Genomic DNA, 19,413 nt, shown 5'->3' with positions numbered 1-19,413 from the left:
AGATGCAGATCTAGAAGTCTTTAGGACCAGACTGGAGGAAGCACTATTTCGTATAAACAGCAAAAGCAAGAGTTGCATCCTCCTTGGCGACTTTAATATTGACCTCGCACGGGATGATGCAGCTCAGAACGACTTTATAAATGTATTACATTCTTCATCCTTCTTCCCTACGATTAATACTTATACCAGAGTCACTCAATCCACAAAGTCGATTATTGATAACATCATCACAAATATTCAAAACTCTCCACTTGTATCTGGAGCTGTACTCTCCGACATTTCGGATCATTTTCCCATTGTACTATTTATTGACCTTCCGATTAAACTATCACCCATTCACCATGAAATAAATATAAAAATACTAAATGAAGAAACCATGCAGCATTTGAATGAGGACTTAAAGGCCAAGGCGTGGAATAGAGTATACGGTTGTAGTAATGCTAATGCTGCATTTGAGACCCTCACTAAAGAAATAACTGACTCAATACAAAGAACCATTCCAGAAAAAACTATCAAATGCAGCACATTGAATCAAAATCCATGGATCACTAAGGGCATATTAAAATCTATTAAGCACAAAAATAAATTATACAAAAAATATATAAATAAACCTAATTATGATAATAAAAATAAATATATTAATTATAGAAATAAACTCACACACATTATCAGGAAAAGGAAGAGTGATTATTGTGCAGAATTGATAAACACATCTCGTGGTGATTACAAGAAATCTTGGAGAGTACTAAACAAAGTCCTAAATAAAGGACAAAAAACTCCTGTGTTTCCTGACCAGGATCTCAATACAAACGCAACCACCACAAATAACAGTCTTGCTGACAAATTTAACGATTATTTTGTCTCTATTGGTAGCAGCATCTCTAGTAAAATCAGTCAGCCTCAAAATGCCTCCTTTCAAGACTGTTTGTCAGGTAACTACCTGGGCTCGTTTTTTCTGAACCCAACTAACTGTGGTGAAGTACATAAAATAATCAAGAATATGAAGAACTCAAACTCAGCTGGAGCAGATGGAATATTTGACGCGATTAACGCACATGCCCTGCTCAAACAGATTAAAATGACAGTACAGTGCCACGGCCACTTGTTCCTTGTGTTTTTTTGTGTTTACACTGGCTGGCGTTTGGGTGCGACTGATTTTATGGGTTTAAGCACCATGAGCATTGTGTAATTATTGACATCAACAATGGCGAGCTATTAGTTCATTTTTATTTTATTAAAACGAAAACATTCAGAGGGGTTTTGATTTAAAATTTCTATAACTTGTACTAACATTTATCTTTTCAGAACTACAAGTCTTTCTATCCATGGATCTCTTTGACAGAATGATAGTAATGTTAATGCCACCTTGTTGATTTATTGTTATAATAAACAAATACAGTACTTATGTACCGTATGTTGAATGTATTTATCCGTCTTGTGTCTTATCTTTCCATTCTAATGATAATTTACAGAAAAATGTGGCATATTTCATAGATGGTTTGAATTGCGATTCATTACGATTAATTCATTTTTAAGCTGTGATTAACTCGATTAAAAATTTTAATCGTTTGACAGCCCTAGTATATATTAGGCATAAGGTGTACATTTAACTAGAGCTGTCAAACGATTAAAATTTTTAATCGAGTTAATTACATCTTAAAAATGAATTAATCGTAATGAATCGCAATTCAAACCATCTCTAAAATATGCCATATTTTTCTGTAAATTATTGATGGAATGGAAAGATAAGACAAGGCGGATATATGCATTCAACATACTGTACATAAGTACTGTATTTGTTTACTATAACAATAAATTCACAAGATGGCATTAACATTATTAACATTCTTTCTGTGAAAGGGATCCACAGATAGAAAGACTTGTAATTTTTAAAGGATAAATGTGAGTTTGTATATTGTGACTAAATATTGCCATCTTGTGTATTTGTTGAGCTTTCAGTAAATGATACTGTAGCTACTTAACTTCTGCCCAAATGGATGATGGGAAGTGGTGCAACCATGACTGTGTGTGGTGGCTGCAAATGCTGTATCTTCTCTGCGTTGGGTACACTACGGGGTGTTAAGAAAAAGATCAACTCCTGTCATTCTTCCCCACGTCGCTTCCCACAATATTTATAGTTGCTGTGGGAGAGATGACAGAGCTTTTGCCAATTAAAAGCACGGCCCCAATGGTGCTGTGTCACCAGTAGGTAGATGGCGAGATAGTGTAAAGCGCTTTGAGCGCCTTGAAAGGTGGAAAAGCGCTATATAAGTATAACACCAACCAACCAACCTACCAATGAATGCTTGTATCTACTCCACTCACTTGACACTGCCTCTTATCTCTGTATATAAGTAAAACGGCGCCATTGTAGGCTGTTTGCAGCAATGCGTGACGCGAATGTGTTAATTGCGATAAATATTTTCACGTGATTAATTTAAAAAAATTAATTACCTCCCGTTAACGCGATAAATTTGACAGCCCTACATTTGACAAAACAAAACAAATGCATTCATTTGGGATGAAATGCATAACTGATGCTACAACAATCTAACGATATACTGGCAAGCGGGGTGGCCAGTGGGGTGGCCAACCAATTTATACCCCCTGGTGGCGCCACTGAGTGACACCACAAGCAATGACGAAAAGTGCTTTTTGCGGAGTGTAAAGTTGTTAGCGGTTTAGCGAACGTACTTCCGGTGAACATTTCAAAATAAAAGCATGTCACGTTTGTCATATAAATAACGATTTCCGGAGTTGATCCCACATACTTCAGAATCAATACTATAATATGTAAATACTATAATACTACAGAATTCAGATTTTACACTAAGAATAACTTTAAAATGACACCCTTTTTAAAAAATATGTGTTTGGCAATTAATATTATAATTATAATACTATTATATGTAGTAGTATACTATTATGATAATGCTAGACATTTTTTTATAAGAATTGTTTTGAATAATGTCGGAAAGGGGAAGTCAGTGTGCTGAATCTTTTTACATTCAATTCTTTCGCATTAGTAAATGCTATCAGCTAGGCATGTGCCGGTTACCGGTTTCACGGTTTACCGTGGTGTGAAAACGTTGCGGTTTCAAAACCACTACAATTTTCCGTCAGACCGTAGTACGGTATTCGCTATTTTTCATGTGTTAAAAATCCAGCCAGAAGTGGCTTGGCGCGGCAGCGCTCACCCCCTCCCGTTTGTTGCTATGTGTGAAAGTGATGCTATCGGCTGGACAGCCAGTGAACCCAAAAACAAATACTCCAAACATAAAGCGTAATTTTCTTCAATTTATTGAGCTCTCAAATCGTGGTAAGTGGAATATACAAATTGAATACATTTAAAACGGTATACAATTGTATTTTTCCATGTGTGAGTGAGTAGGTTCAACAGATTAACACCATGGAAAACGTTCGCCAAACACAAAACACACATTTTCCTTTCAAATTCAATATACAAACTAACTAAAAGCTGACAAAGACGGATGTTAACCTAGGCTTAGCTGGGAGAGCAACTTCGTCAAGTGTGACAGCCGCAGAATGAGAAAACAGGCTTGATTCGGTTGAATGAAGGGGAAAAGGGGATAGCATCAAAGATCGCTAATTGTGAAAGATGCTCTTGCCCTAAGCACAAATCCACGTTCGCTGGATCAAGGAGAGGTCTCACTCCCAATGTTTTTTTGTTGTTGTTGTTGTTTGTGTAGATGAAACCTTTCCACAGCAATATTTACACTTTAAACTAACTTATACATTTTTAACTAACTTATTCTTATGAAGTCTTTATGTTTTTTAACACATTGGCATGACATCATGTAGACTAGAGCTGACACAGTGGCTGAAAATGGCGAAACTTCACTTGAGCTTTTCCACCCTCAAAAAAAGTCATGCAGTAGAATTAAAAAAAAAAAAAATTATTCAGAAGTGTTTTTACTTTTTTATAGAAATTATTTTGTTCTTGCTCTAATCTTGAGCAACTTGAGCTGTGGCTGTGGGTATAGTCTATAAGTTATATTTATTTTAATTTTATTTAAAATATTGGTTTTTTTTATTGATAATTTATTTTAACAATATATTCATGTTCCAATTTGCAACTGTGTTCTGAAAAATTAAAAAAATCCTGTTCAATGGGAATTTTTTTTTTAAACCCATACATCTCAAAATAACACATTTTGGAGCTATAATTGCAATACCATGAAACCACAGTATTTTTGCCCACGGTTATCGTACCGTCAAAATCTCATACCGGCACATGCCTACTATCAGCTGAGCCTGCACAATATATCGTTTGAACATCGCCATCGCAGTGTGCGCATGCGCAATAGTCACATCGCAGGACGTGTAATTTCTTTTTCTTTTTTTCAACATTTAAACTTTTTTTTTCTTTACTTCATAAACGCGGCAAGTGTGCAGATCCTGGATTAAACTGAATTATAAAATTTAGGGCTGATGGCGCCATTTTTCAGAGCATCGGAATTTAAAAACAACATACATTCATGTTTTTCGTCTTCACGCTCATACAGCACCACAGCGTCTCACTCTCCCTCCTGCTAGGCAGCGCGACCAAGCTGTTTTTCTTCGTCAACAGTGCAGTTATCCCGAACGTAGCTATTCAAGTTATTTGGTGAACATTTTCTTGTTTTAATATCGCAATATAATATGATCGCAAACTCCTCAAAAATCGCAATGATAGTTTTTTCCAATATCGTTCAGACCTATCAGCATTTGACCTCAGTGTTCATGTGTGATTAATTATTGTTTTTTTACATGTTTGTTTGTACTTTAATAAAGAATTGAAGTGTTCCAAAATGTTTTTGTGAATTAATAAGTGTCAACAAAAATTTCATTGCTAAATTAGTAAAAAAAAATAATAATAATAATAATAATAAATATTAGTCGACTAATTGTAAAAATAGTCGGCTGACTAATCGGGAGAAAATTAGTTGTTTGGGACAGCCCTACCGGAACATATTTCCTCTACACCCTTCTCACCTTTTTAACCTCTGACCCATTTTCATGCCTGCACTAATTTTGACAATTTTCGTAGGAATGACATCAAATTTTCACAGCTTGTGTAGAAACGTTTCAAGCTTTTGTATGTAACGTTTGGCATTTCTATGTTTTCAGGTTAAGAAATGCCGTTCACTTTAAAAGAAAAGGCATTTTGATAAGGCATTTTGCAGGCGGCGCTTATATTAAACATTTATGAAAATCTGTCATAGAACCAACAAATATTTGTTCTTTTCCTAGAAAATGTAATCAATAAAACATATATCATAAAGATCCATCAAGGAGTTTCCGAGATATGGGCATTTAGAATGGGGTGAACCATTTTGGAACACCCTTTCACCATTAAATGTGCAATTATATATTTTCATAGTTCTGTGGTATGTGGGACTAAAAGTGCCATGGGTTTAAATCAAATTTGTTATTAAATGTGTCATTACTTCTTTAAATGGCAATTCTGTTCATGTAAAAAATATTTTTATATATATAAATTTATAAATATTTTTATTTTTTTATATTTTTTACAATCATATATTATTTAATACATTATTATTGGATGGTTGTTTTAGGCCTGTCGCGATAACAACGGCTGTCCCAAGCGACTAATTTTCTCCCGATTAGGCAGCCAACTATTTTTACGATTAGTCGACTAATCTAATAATTTTTTATATATATATATATTTTTTACTAATTTAGCGATTTAATTTTTGTTGACGCTTCTCAATTCACAAATTTTTTTTGGCACACTTAAATTCTTTATTAAAGTACAAATAAACACGTAAATAACAATAATACATCATAAATAAAGAATGAGTTCAAATGCTGATAGAATTAACTAGTGCCAAAGAATGGAATGTAAACAGATTCAGAACACTGACTTCGCCTTTCCAACATAATTCAAAACAATTCTTAAAAAAATACCTAGCATTAGTATTATAGTATAGTACTATATATAATAGTATTATAATAATTTATAATCATTATTCATTGCCACTCAGATTTTTCATAAAGGGTGTCATTTTAAAGGTATTCTTAGTGTAGAATCTGAATTCTGAAGTATGTGGGATTAACTCCAGAAATCGTTATTTGTATGCAGTGTTGTTAATAACGGTGTTAGAATATAATGGCGTTACTAACGGCGTTATTTTCTTCAGTAGTGAGTAATCTAATTAATTAGTTTTCTCATCTTGGCAACGCCGTTACTGAGGCGGGCAAGGCGTGCATTGCTATGCGTTACGATGTTGGTTGACTGACGTGAGAAAAGTCTGAAAAAGACGGACTGATGAGAGATGAGAGAGCAGAGCAGGAGTGTAAGACATGTAAGTTCGCTAAACAGCTAACTTATGCTTTACAGTCAGCTAAAAAAGCACTTTTTGTCATTGCGTGTGGTGTCAGAGATTTTTTTTTTTTTTTTTTTTCGTTTTTTTCGTTAGCAATTGCTGTTAACCAGTGATTTTTCATGTTTGAAGTGTCAGTTTTTAACAGCAAATTTGTGTTTGGGAGACTTCCAATGTTTTATAGCAGGCCAAAGTAGGTTGTCTGTTTTTCCCCATTCACCTTAATGTAGCAATGGTAACGTGTACAGTGTTTAATATAGATGTGCTTTCTTATTTTGTATGTCTGAACTTTAATTCTACAGCGTGTTGATAAGAGAAAGGAACTGGAGTCTCATATGCCATCAGCACGCACGCACAAATGTACGCATGCACGTGCAGCAATACAACGCAGCCATAAATTACCGCTCTCATTTTTATTTACCGTGCGATAAATGGACTCATTGCATATCGCGACAGGCTTAGCAACTTCAATTAAACATGTCGTTAGTTACTTAGTTAGATGGACTTAATCCTGTCGTCAACTGGGTGACAGCGTGGGTGTTTATTCACAGCCGACTTGCAGCCAAGCTTGGCATTGAAGAGAAAGGACACACCAGTGTTGTTTCTTTGAAATATGTCAATGTTTTGGACACTCTGGTGTGCTTTTTTGGCTTTGTGCCGCTTTCCCCGCTTGCAGACCGAGCTTCCGACATTCTGAACTTTCCACGCATGTATTTTTTTAACCCTGCATTAACCGTCGACGGGATGCTGTGCTCGTCGACGGACTTACGTCATCGATTATGTCGACTAGCCGGGACAGTTTCTACAGTAGGCGATATATTGTCTAATGAATTATTGCGATATTATTGCCTGTTTATTTTATTTTATTTTTTTAAACCTATTTAATGACGAATATAGTGCCAATACATCCTATTAAATCACCTATTGAAATTCAATAAATTGTTATTCTTAAATAAAACAAACTATATTAAAATGATAAATATTTAAAAAAAAAAAAAAAAAAACAGAATGCATAATGAGTCATTTTAAAGCTAGTTGGGTGCAGAATATGATATAGGTGAGAAAACACTGTCATTTTTGTTGTCTGCCAATTAGAGACAATTAAAAGTGTTTAAACTGTACTAACTGTCATCTTGTCCTGCAAAGTGCACATGCAACAAATTTGAAGCTAAATTGTTATGATTTATTACATCATATTATCATTGCCAATCAGATTTTTCATAATGGGTGTCATTTAAAATTTATTTTTAGTGTAGAATCTGAAGTATATGCGATTGCATCCAGAAATCTGAACATGACGTGCTTTTATTTTGAAATGTTCACCGGAAGTACGTTTACTCAGCCATAAACAGTAAACTTTACACTCAGTAAAAAGAACGAAAAACAAAATGCACTTCTTTCGTCATGCATGTTGTATCAGTAATAGATTTTTTTTTTTTTTTTTTTTTTTTTTGCATCTCTTGCAAATTCTTTAATCCAGCGAGTTTTCATGTTTGATGCGTCACCTTTTAACGGCAATTTTGCGTTGTGGAGAAGACAATGTCAATGTTTTATTGCAGACTAAAGTGGTTAGTACATCGTCTTTTTTCAATTGGCCTCATTGTAGCAATGCTAACGTTTTACAATGTTTAATATCGAAGTGTTTCCTTATTTTGTATGTCTGAAATTACATTCCACGGCGTGTTGATGGCCAATAAACATATGTGAAAGCTACTGGAGTCTCATATGTAATGAACACGCACGTGTGCCGAGTGCAGCACATGCACGCACATATGTATGCACGCACGCACGTACGCAGCATAAATCGCAGCCGGGAAAATTACCGCCCTCATTTTTATTTACTGTGCGATAATTTGACTTATTGCATATCGCGACAGGCTTAGGTCCTGTGTAGTTGCAGTGCTTCGTGAATTTATTTTTCAACCTCGCCCGTCAAAGTTAGTGGCCGGACACCTGATTGAGCCAGGTACAGTAGGCTGCTATAGGCGCTATTATAGTTATGTCATGTTGGTTTCACAATCAACAGCTATTTGACTATATAATGTAACATCCCACTTTTTTCTCTTTGTAGATGCTCTTCTGAAATATTTTCCTTCCATCTCGGTACATCCTGGACCATCTTTTACAGTCACCTTATCCAGATCAGCCCCACGTACAAGCCAGCTAAGTCCAGCACCTTCCCACACATAAACTGCTAGTGGAAAAAGAAGCACTGTGTGAGTGTTTAAATATTTTTGGTGAAAATAGCTATTGTTGCGGGTAGGGAGCACCAGCAAAATGTTGCCTTGGGTACCAAATTGGTCAGGAACGGCCCTGGTTTTATGCATTTATTGTGAATGTATTTATCGATTAAAGAGTGAAAATTAGAGGAAAACTTTGCATGTCAATTTACGGTGTGCGCCGCTGAATCTTCTGTTGCGTCCCTAAAATTTTATGTAAAGTGCCAATGTGCTCCTAGTTAAAAATGTTAGTCTGGAGCCCTGCTGCTGTCAGTTTTATTTCCTGAATGCTTTAGTTTTCATGCAGTCGGCATTTTTGATATTCTCATATCCTATTATTATATTATACAGTGGTATGAAAAAGTATCTGAACCTCTTGGAATTTCTCACATTTCTGCATAAAATCCCCATCAAATGGGATCTGATCTTTGTCAAAATCACACAGATTAAAATACAGTGTCTGCTTTAACTAAAACCACCCAAACATTTATTGTTTTTTATATTTTAATGAGGATCGCATGCAAACAATGACAGAAGGGGGAAAAATAATAAGAGATCCATCTGCCTAAGGAGACTTAAAGAGCAATTGAAACCAATTTTTACCAAACAATTTAAGTCAGGTGTGTGCCCAATCACTGATGAGGGGTTTAAAGCTGCCCTGCGCACTGTAAAACACACCTGGTAAGAAATGTCTTGATGAGAAGCACTGTCTGAAGTGCATCATTGCTCGGCCAAAAGAGCTGTCTGAAGACCTGCGAGCTTCTCTCCCAAGGAGTGGCCGTCCACCAAACATCACGCCAAGAGTTCAGTGCAGAATACTTAGAGACGTAAAAAAGAACCTGAGAGTGTCTGCTAAAGATTTACAGAAATCACTGGCACAGTCCAATATTTCTGTGCACACATCAACTAGGCCTGTCGCGATAACAAATTTTAGTATGCGATAATTATTCTCATAAATTATTGCGATATGCGATATTATTGCGCCCCCCCAATTTTTTTAAACCAATTTACAATAACACAGTGAGAATACAGTATATATTAATAGATCAAGTACACCCATTTAAACGTGATAAATATTTACTCTTAAATTCAAAAATACTTTTTAAGAAATCACAACTAAAAACAATAGACCATGCCTCTTAAGTAAAAAACAACAATGTTGATACCGCACAGAAACACAGAATAAATAAAATGTGTTTAAAAAAATAATAATAATAAAATTGCACTTAATAACTTAAGCATTTAGGCAAATGAAAACTTTTCCCGTCATAGCTTCTGCAGTGGTGTTCCATAGGGATGCAACGATACAGCTAAGTCACGGTTCGGTATGATTTTTGATATGGGGGACACGATTTTCGATCCGGTTCAATACATTTAATGCTCTGTAAAAAAATAACAATTATATTTTGTTTCTTTTTTTTTTTTGTGTGCTAACAAGCAAAAATTAAATTGCCATCATATAAACATGCATTTAGTGTATAATATTTATGGGCTTACTTCTTACTGATCTGAGAAAAATTGTATAAAAGTGCTGAGATCAATCTTTACTGTTTGTAAAGTGAGGCGGGCCACACTGTTGATTGCTACAGCTCTCTTAGCAGCTAGGTTTACTACATGAGCAAGACATCTTATTTGTGGTCCGAATCCATCTGTGTCACGTACTGAATTAACAATATTTGCAACATTATCTATAGCCACTGGTATGGATTGATTTGGCCTTCTTAATTTCCATTCAGTCATGACAGTTTAGAATTCATCGACGTAGTATATGGACTACGTGTCCCATAATCACTCTGGGCTCACGTAGCCAATGGCATGGGATGTAGCACATCTAGTTTGCCATTTCATGTTATCTAGTGTGTGGGCGCATTAAAAAAGTTAGCGAGCGCCGCTGAAGTCACGCCTGCTCATTACTACACAACACCAGCATATGACAATCGACTTTTCTTAAACAGGACGAGTTTGTAGCACAGCGCTCTTAATTTCATTCAGCGGTTCATTGTCAAAGTGAGGTTGTTCGTCGCAGCCAAGTCGGTAACAATGTTTTGGCGGACTTCGTCATAAATATCCGGCATTGTGCCAAAAAATAGTCACCCCGCGTGAAATGTCACCCCTGACGGGAGCGCCCACACGTTAACAACACCGGGGCGCCGTAAATGGTCCACAGTCACTCCGGAGCACTGACGCAGCCGGTATACGTTGCACAATAAGATATAATGGGAACGATTGGCTCCGGCACTAGTTTTAGCCGGACCTGGAACGAAGATGCATTTTGCGCAGTTGGTAATGAGGAATCCGAACTTTTAACAACACGTCTGCCGCACACGCGCACGCACGTGCACGCAAGGCGATAAATGGCTGCGGAAAAATTACCGCCTTCATTTTTATTTATCGCGCGATAAATGGAATTATTGCATATTGCGACAGGCTAAACATCAACTATATGTAAAACTAAGGCCAAGAATGGTGTTCATGGGAGTAGTCCACAAAGGAAGCCACTGCATTCTAACAAAACATTGTTGCTCGTTTAATGTTCGCAAAAAGGCACTTGGACACTCCACAGAAATTTTGGCAAAATATTTTGTGGACTGATGAAACCAAAGTTGAATTGTTTGGAAGTAACACACAACGCCATGTGTAGAGGAAAAATGGAACAGCTCACCAACATCAACACATCATCTGTGAAGCATAGTGGAGGGAGCATCATGATTTGGGGCTGTTTTTGCTGCTTCAGGGCCTGGACAACTTGCAATCATGAATGGAAGAATGAATTCAAAAGTTTATCAGGATGCTTTGCAGGAAAACCTGAGGCAGTCAGACAGTTGAATCTAAAAAGAGAATGGATGCTGCAACAAGACATTGATCCAAAACATAGAAATAAATCAACTTCAGAATGGTTTCAGAAGAACAAAATACACGTTCTGAAGTGGCCAAGACAAAATCCAGACTTGAACCCCATTGAGAAGCTGTGGCATGACTTAAAGACAGCGATTCATGCCAGACATCCCAGGAATCTTACTGAACTACAGCAGTTTTTTAGATGAGAATGTGCCAAGATCGATGTGCCAGACTGATCTGCACCTTCAGAAAGCGTCTGGTTGAAGTAATTGCTGCCAAAGGGACGGGGCACAAAATATTAAATATGGCGGTTCACTGACTTATTTCCCCCCCCCCGTCTGTCATTGTTTGATTACTATCTTCATTTAAATATGAAAACCTATAAATGTTTGGGTAATTTTAGTTAAAGCAGACAGTTTTTTCAACGGTGTGACTTTGACAAAGATCAGATCACATTTGATGGTGATTTTGTGGAGAAATGTGAAAAATTCCAAGGGTTCAGATACTTTTTCATACCACTGTACATATGTTATATTGTTTCAAACAACACTAGTTTAATTTTTCAGTCCTTTTGTCATTTAAAAAAAAATAATAATTGCAACATTAATTACATTGAAACCTAACATCATAGCTATGAAAGACAAGTAAAGGCTAATAATAAATACCTATTCGAGCTTTTGGAAACGTTAACTTTGAAGTCCGACTCATCTGTCATTTGTGAACTGGTCGTCTTGAAACTTAGTAGCTATGTGGCATGGGCCTGTATCTATAAAACATCGGTCATTGTTCAATCTTTTTTTTTTTAATAGCGGCTGACTAACTCATTGCGGAATTATTAATGAGTAGAGGACAGCCTGCTGCAGGTTAGGTTGAGCGCAGCGCGGACTTATTGTTTGCAACACTGGACAGATTGAGACACAAAATTACTAAATGAAAACACATTGGACCCAGAATAGGCTACTACGGTGCTGTTTTTGGACTGTTAGAGAAAGAAAAGAACGTATAGGAGTGCTCCTTTCTGATTATCAGCCCTAAAGGCGACTACACTGCACGTGGCTTATGAGTTTCCAGGGAGTGAGTCGCTACTATGGACCGGTGAGTGTGCAGTACTTTTTATGCTGGTAGAATTAATGAATTTGTGTCGCATAACAGCTAACAAAACAATTTACATACAGAAAGCGCTTCAACATCAATGTAATATACAGTGGGGCAAATAAGTATTTAGTGAACCACTAATTGTGTAAGTTCTCCCACTTGAAAATATTAGAGAGGCCTGTAATTGTCAACATGGGTAAACCTCAACCATGAGAGACAGAATGTGGAGGGAAAAAAAAACTGAAAGATTTTTAAAGAATTTATTTGCAAATCATGATGGAAAATAAGTATTTGGTCAATACCAAGAGTTCATCTCAATACTTTGTTATGTACCCTTTGTTGGCAATAACGGAGGCCAAACGTTTTCTGTAACTCTTCACAAGCTTTTCACACACTGTTGCTGGTATTTTGGCCCATTCCTCCATGCAGATCTCCTCTAGAGCAGTGATGTTTTGGGGCTGTCATTGGGCAACACGGACTTTCAACTCTCTCCACAGATTTTCAATGGGGTTAAGATCTGGAGACTGGCTAGGCCACTCCAGGACCTTTGTTGCCCTGGCTGTCTGTTTGGGATCATTGTCATGCTGAAAGACCCAGCCACATCTCATCTTCAATGCCCTTGCTGATGGAAGGAGATTTTCACTCAAAATCTCGATACATGGCCCCATTCATTCTTTCCTTTACATAGATCTGTCGTCCTGGTTCCTTTGCAGAAACACAGCCCCAAAGAATGATGTTTCCACCCCCATGTTTCACAGTGGGTATGGTGTTCTTCGGATGCAATTCAGTATTCTTTCTCCTCCAAACACGAGAACCTGTGTTTCTACCAAAAAGTTCTATTTTGGTTTCATCTGACCATAATACATTCTCCCAGTCCTCTTCTGGATCATCCAAATAATCTCTAGCGAACCGCAGACGGGCCTGGACGTGTCTTGCTTTCTGCAGGGGGACACGTCTGGCAGTGCAGGATTTGAGTCCCTGGCAGCGCATTGTGTTACTGATAGTAGCCTTTGTTACTGTGGTCCCAGCTCTCTGTAGGTCATTCACTAGGTCCCCCCGCGTGGTTGTGGGATTTTTGCTCACCGTTCTTGTTATCATTTTGACGCCACGGGGTGAGATCTTGCATTGAGCCACAGATTGAGGGAGATTATCAGTGGTCTTGTATGTCTTCCAATTTCTAATAATTGCTCCCACAGTTGATTTCATTATACCAAGCATTTTACCTATTGCAGATTCAGTCTTCCCAGCCTGGTGTAGGTCTACAATTTTGTCTCTGGTGTCCTTCGACAGCTCTTTGGTCTTGGCCATAGTGGAGTTTGGAGTGTGACTGACTGAGGTTGTGGTCAGGTGTTTTTTATAACGATAGTGAGTTAAAATAGGTGCCATTAATACAGGTAACGAGTGGAGCCTTGTTAGACCTCTTTGACAGCCAGAAATCTTGCTTGTTTGTAGGTGACCAAATACTTATTTTCCACTCGTGTTTGGAAATAAATTCTTTAAAAATCAAACAATGTGGTTTTCTGTTTTTTTTTTCCACATTATGTCTCTCATGGTTGAAGTTTACCCATGTTGACAACTACAGGCCTCTCTAATCTTTTCAAGTAGGAGAACTTGCACGACTGGTGGTTGACTAAATACTTATTTGCCCCACTGTAATTTCAAAGTAAGGTTTTCTTCCTGCGTAATTTCAATCCTCAGAGCCCAATTTTTATTCTTTGTATCACGGCTGATTAAATATTTGTGGACTTATTGTGCCTGTATTTACCAAATCAGCGGGTCAAGAGCCTGTACACACATCCTTCATCGTTTTAGCGTGTGCTTCTGCTTGTTTCTAAAATGAGCTGTGTTAAATGTTATGATGAAGCCTAATGTAACGTCTTACTGCGATTTTTGTTTTTTTTCCCGCAGTTCATTCAGTTTACATCAATGACAATTAGGGATATTAAATACAAAGATAATTCACTGGCAAAGCAAATACAAGCATGCCATCCTGTGTACGCATATCCTCAAGAAATATTTGCCATGAAAGGGCACTAGAATGGGAAATGTGCTTAAAATGATGTGACACCGCACGAGGTACAGTAGGGAGAACAAGTATTTCATACACTGCCAATGGGAAAACCCATTGGCAGTGTATGAAATACTTGTTCTCCCTACTGTAGGTAGCTGGGAGAATAGCTGGGCTAACTCGTCTATTGCGTCCGACGTTGTACTCTGGTCCTAGGCCCAACCGCCCACATTCTCCACCATCTGTGACACCACACGAGGTAGGCCTGGCCAGAAAGGAGCTCGGGACACCAAGGTTTCCAACTAAACAGCTTATTTATTCAACAAAAGGCGGGTTTTCCCAAAAGAAAGTGGCCGAAATGCGGCACAATAATACAACAACTTAAACGTCTCCAAAAAAGTCAACTTATGTTTGTTCTCAAAATAATTTCTTCCAGGTCTTTCTGTCCTTCTTCTTCTGAGCCTCCTCTCTCTCTCCATCTGGTTGTCTCCCATATACTCCAGGCCGGCTGCAATTAAGTGGCTTAAGCAGCCACACCTGGAGGCGTTGTGCAGCATGCTGGGAAGCATAGTCTATGGTCTGGCGGCCATTCTGACTGGATGCTTCATCTCTGGCCAAAGAACGTAACGGCCCTCCACTACCTGCCCCCGCATGATGTCACACATCCCCTTCCTCGGCAGGTCGACAGATGCCCAAAAGGCATCCTGGCGGGACAGGGCATCAGCATTACCGGACCTGTGCACAACAGAAAACATGAAAGGCTGCAGGCTCAAGAACCATCTTGTTACCCTGCTGTTGGTCTACTTGTTCTTGGCCAGCCATTGCAACGGGGAGTGGTCTGTCACCAGCGTGAATCTCCTTCCCAACAAGTAGTGTTTGAGGGTCTCTAGTGCCCATTTAATGGCCAGGCACCCCTTCTCCACATTGGCATAATTCTTCTCTCTTGGGAGCAGCTGCCAGCTCAAATACAGGATGGGATGTTCCTCACCTCCACTGACCTGGGCCAATACACAAATCCCCTGGCGAAGTCGGGGGCAGTCAGAACTGGTGCGGTACACAGGGCCCTCTTGAGGTTATTAAATGCTGCTTCAGCTTTGGTGTTCCAGCTCACCATCCAGGAGTGTCTCTTGGTGGTCAGCTCTGTCAGCGGGGCAGGTATCATAGCGAAGTTGGGGATAAATCGCCGGTAGTAATTAGTAAGGGTGTAACTGTGACATATTTATGTCACCCTGCTGTTGCCATAGTGTGCACTTCCTGTGGGTGTGGTATTACAGTATAAAAAGGAATCTCTGTTGTGTCTGTGACATATATGATGAGAAGCACACTGAATAAAGAAGTGTTGTTCCATTCCAGTCTCGGCCTTACATGTACTTAGAGCAAGGAAGTACATAACAAAAGTGGCGACGAGGACGTCTGGACCTGCGTCAGCTTGGACGTGCTGTTTTTGGAGTTTACTGCGGGTCGTGGTGGTCCAGGGGACAGACTGCGCCGACCTCAGCTTCCACGTCGTGACTTCGTGGGGAGGACGAGCGGAGTTTTCAAAAGGAGCGTGAAGGTGCTGTATAACCAGGCGCTATGGCGGGAGTTATCGGCTCTGTTGGTCCTTTTGATGAGCTTGTGGAACAGTGGAGCTCGTACACGGAGCGGTTCGGCTATTTCGTGGAGGCTAACGAAATAGCGGAAGAGAAAGTGGTGCCCACGTTTTTGAGCGTTATTGGGCCAAAGACTTTCAATTTACTGAGAAACTTGCCTCAACCCGATAAACCTGGTAGTAAAACGTACAGGGAAATCGTGGAAACTCTTAATGGACATTTTTTACCCAAGCCCCTTGTGATAGCAGAGGGATTCCGATTTCACAGGAGAAATCAGGAAGAGGGGAAATCTGTCACTATGTTCGTAGCGGCGCTGCAGAAGCTGGCTGAACATTGTGAGTTTGGTGCTGTTTTAGAAGACACATTAAGAGACCGATTGGTATGTGGACTGAGAAATGAAGCAACACAAAAGAAGTTACTTTCAGAAAGTGGACTGACCAAGTTTGGCTATGGAAATGGCTTCAAAAGGAGGCTCAACAACTGAACATTGCGAGCAGAATACACCAAGTGGCAAGTACCCAAAGCAATGTTGCTGGTCTCTGTTTTAGGTGCGGTAAAACAGGGCACCTTTCCTCCACCTGCTGGTGCAAAGAAATGAGCTGTCATAATTGTGGGAAGAAGGGTCATGTCGCGCGTGCCTGTCGGAAAAAAACAAGCACAGACAAAGATAAGGAAATAAATGACAAGAAGAAAACAAATATGTCAAAGCGGTACAGAGTGCCTCTACTTCCGAAGATGAAAGTGACGTGCACACCGTGCATGTAATGAGCGTGGACGGGAAGTCAGGGTGTTACTGGGTCACACCAAAGTTAGAGGGTCACACAGTCAAAATGCAAATAGATACTGGATCACAGGCATCGCTTGTGTCTTACCAAGTCTATAAATAGTGTTTGAGACACCTTCCATTAAGACCGTCAGACACTGTGTTCAAAGCGTACACTGGACACAAAGTGCACATGAAAGGAATGACTGACATTACTGTGCAATGAGAGGATCAAACTGCTAAACTTCCAGTGTATGTCACAAAAGGGAATTTTGCTTCCATCATGGGACAACTGTGGAGTAATGCACTTCGTGTAAATTGGCTAGAAGTTCGGCAGCTGTCAGACGGTTCTTCACAACTACAAGTCATACTAGACAAGAATGAAGAGGTTTTCCGTGAGGAATTGGGCAGCATGAAGGACATTACAGTGAAATTGCACATTGAACCAGGAAGCAAACCTGTGTTTATGAAGGCTAGGACAGTGCCATATGCTATTCGTGACAAAGTCGAGGCTGACCTGGATGCGTTGGTCAAAAGTGGGGTTTTGGAACCAGTCACCACCAGCGAATGGGCGACAGCAATTGTGCCGGTTCCGAAAAAGAATGGCGGAAGTCGCACAAGTGGCGATTTTAAAGTGACTTTGAATCCGTTGCTTTGTGTGGAGCAGTACCCACTTCCGTTGATCGATGATTTGTTTGCAGGTCTGAGCGGTGGTCAAAAATTGAGCAAAATTGACCTCAACCAAGCTTATCTGCAGATGCATGTGGACGAAGAATCACGGGAGTGGCTGACAATTAACACGCACAAGGGACTTTTCAGATATTGCAGATTACCTTTTGGCATCACATCTGCTCCTGCTCTGTTTCAACGGGCTATGGATCAAATTTTGAGTGGATTGACAGGAGTACAATGTTACTTGGATGACATTCTCTGCACCGGTGCCAACGACGAGGAGCATCTTCGCAACCTGGATGCTGTCTTAAAAAGGCTAAGGCAGTATGGTCTTCGAGTACGCAAGGAAAAATGTGAATTTTTGAGCCCATCGGTGGAGTATCTCGGGCATGTGATAGCCCACGAAGGACTACACAAGGCTTCATCAAAGACAAAGGCAATTGTGGATGCACCCGCCCCAGAAAATGTGAGTCAGCTTAGATCTTTTTTAGGTCTATTGAACTACAGTGCCTTGCAAAAGTATTTGGCCCCCTTGAATCTTGCAACCTTTCGCCACATTTCAGGCTTCAAACATAAAGATATGAAATTTAATTTTTTTGTCAAGAATCAACAACAAGTGGGACACAATCGTGAAGTGGAACAACATTTATTGGATAATTTAAACTTTTTTAACAAATAAAAAACTGAAAAGTGGGGCGTGCAATATTATTCGGCCCCTTTACTTTCAGTGCAGCAAACTCACTCCAGAAGTTCAGTGAGGATCTCTGAATGATCCAATGTTGTCCTAAATGACCGATGATGATAAATAGAATCCACCTGTGTGTAATCAAGTCTCCATATAAATGCACCTGCTCTGTGATAGTGTCAGGGTTCTGTTTAAAGTGCAGAGAGCATTATGAAAACCAAGGAACACACCAGGCAGGTCCGAGATAACTGTTGTGGAGAAGTTTAAAGCAGGATTTGGATACAAAAAGATTTCCCAAGCTTTAAACATCTCAAGGAGCACTGTGCAAGCCATCATATTGAAATGGAAGGAGCATCAGACCACTGCAAATCTACCAAGACCCGGCCGTCCTTCCAAACTTTCTTCTCAAACAAGGAGAAAACTGATCAGAGATGCAGCCAAGAGGCCCATGATCACTCTGGATAAACTGCAGAGATCTACAGCTGAGGTGGGAGAGTCTGTCCATAGGACAACAATCAGTTGTACACTGCACAAATCTGGCCTTTATGGAAGAGTGGCAAGAAGAAAGCCATTTATCAAAGATATCCATAAAAAGTCTTGTTTAAAGTTTGCCACAAGCCACCTGGGAGACACACCAAACATGTGGAAGAAGGTGCTCTGGTCAGATGAAACCAAAATTGAACTTTGGCCACAATGCAAAACGATATGTTTGGCGTAAAAGCAACACAGCTCATCACCCTGAACACACCATCCCCACTGTCAAACATGGTGGTGGCAGCATCATGGTTTGGGCCTGCTCTTCTTCAGCAGGGACAGGGAAGATGGTTAAAATTGACGGGAAGATGGATGCAGCCAAATACAGGAACATTCTGGAAGAAAACCTGTTGGTATCTGCACAAGACCTGAGACTGGGACGGAGATTTATCTTCCAACAGGACAATGATGCAAAACATAAAGCCAAATCTACAATGGAATGGTTCAAAAATAAACGTATCCAGGTGTTAGAATGGCCAAGTCAAAGTCCAGACCTGAATCCAATCGAGAATCTGTGGAAAGAGCTGAAGACTGCTGTTCACAAACACTCTCCATCCAACCTCACTGAGCTCGAGCTGTTTTGCAAGGAAGAATGGGCAAGAATGTCAGTCTCTCGATGTGCAAAACTGATAGAAACATACCCCAAGCGACTTGCAGCTG

At 39.4% G+C, this 19,413-nt stretch overlaps 1 protein-coding gene across 3 annotated transcripts in view; it reads left to right on the top strand.

The window, feature by feature from the left end:
- Positions 1-19,413, top strand: part of LOC130907895 (meprin A subunit alpha-like) — a 71,870-nt gene that overhangs the window by 3,625 nt on the left and 48,832 nt on the right. For 2 of the 3 annotated variants that reach the window (XM_057823409.1, XM_057823407.1), the window contains exons 2-3: positions 8,419-8,563; positions 14,944-18,000. In XM_057823409.1, the coding sequence (XP_057679392.1) occupies positions 17,146-18,000 (855 nt within the window). In that variant the 5' untranslated portion in view covers positions 8,419-8,563; positions 14,944-17,145. Of the gene's footprint in view, positions 1-8,418; positions 8,564-14,764; positions 18,001-19,413 lie in introns of those variants that run through there. The other variant, XM_057823408.1, reaches the window with a different exon arrangement.

The sequence above is a fragment of the Corythoichthys intestinalis genome, chromosome 19 (genome assembly GCF_030265065.1).
Source record: "Corythoichthys intestinalis isolate RoL2023-P3 chromosome 19, ASM3026506v1, whole genome shotgun sequence".
Lineage (NCBI taxonomy): Eukaryota > Metazoa > Chordata > Actinopteri > Syngnathiformes > Syngnathidae > Corythoichthys > Corythoichthys intestinalis.
The sequence above is the reverse complement of the archived record's forward strand: the minus strand, read 5'-3'. Positions and strand labels throughout refer to the sequence as shown.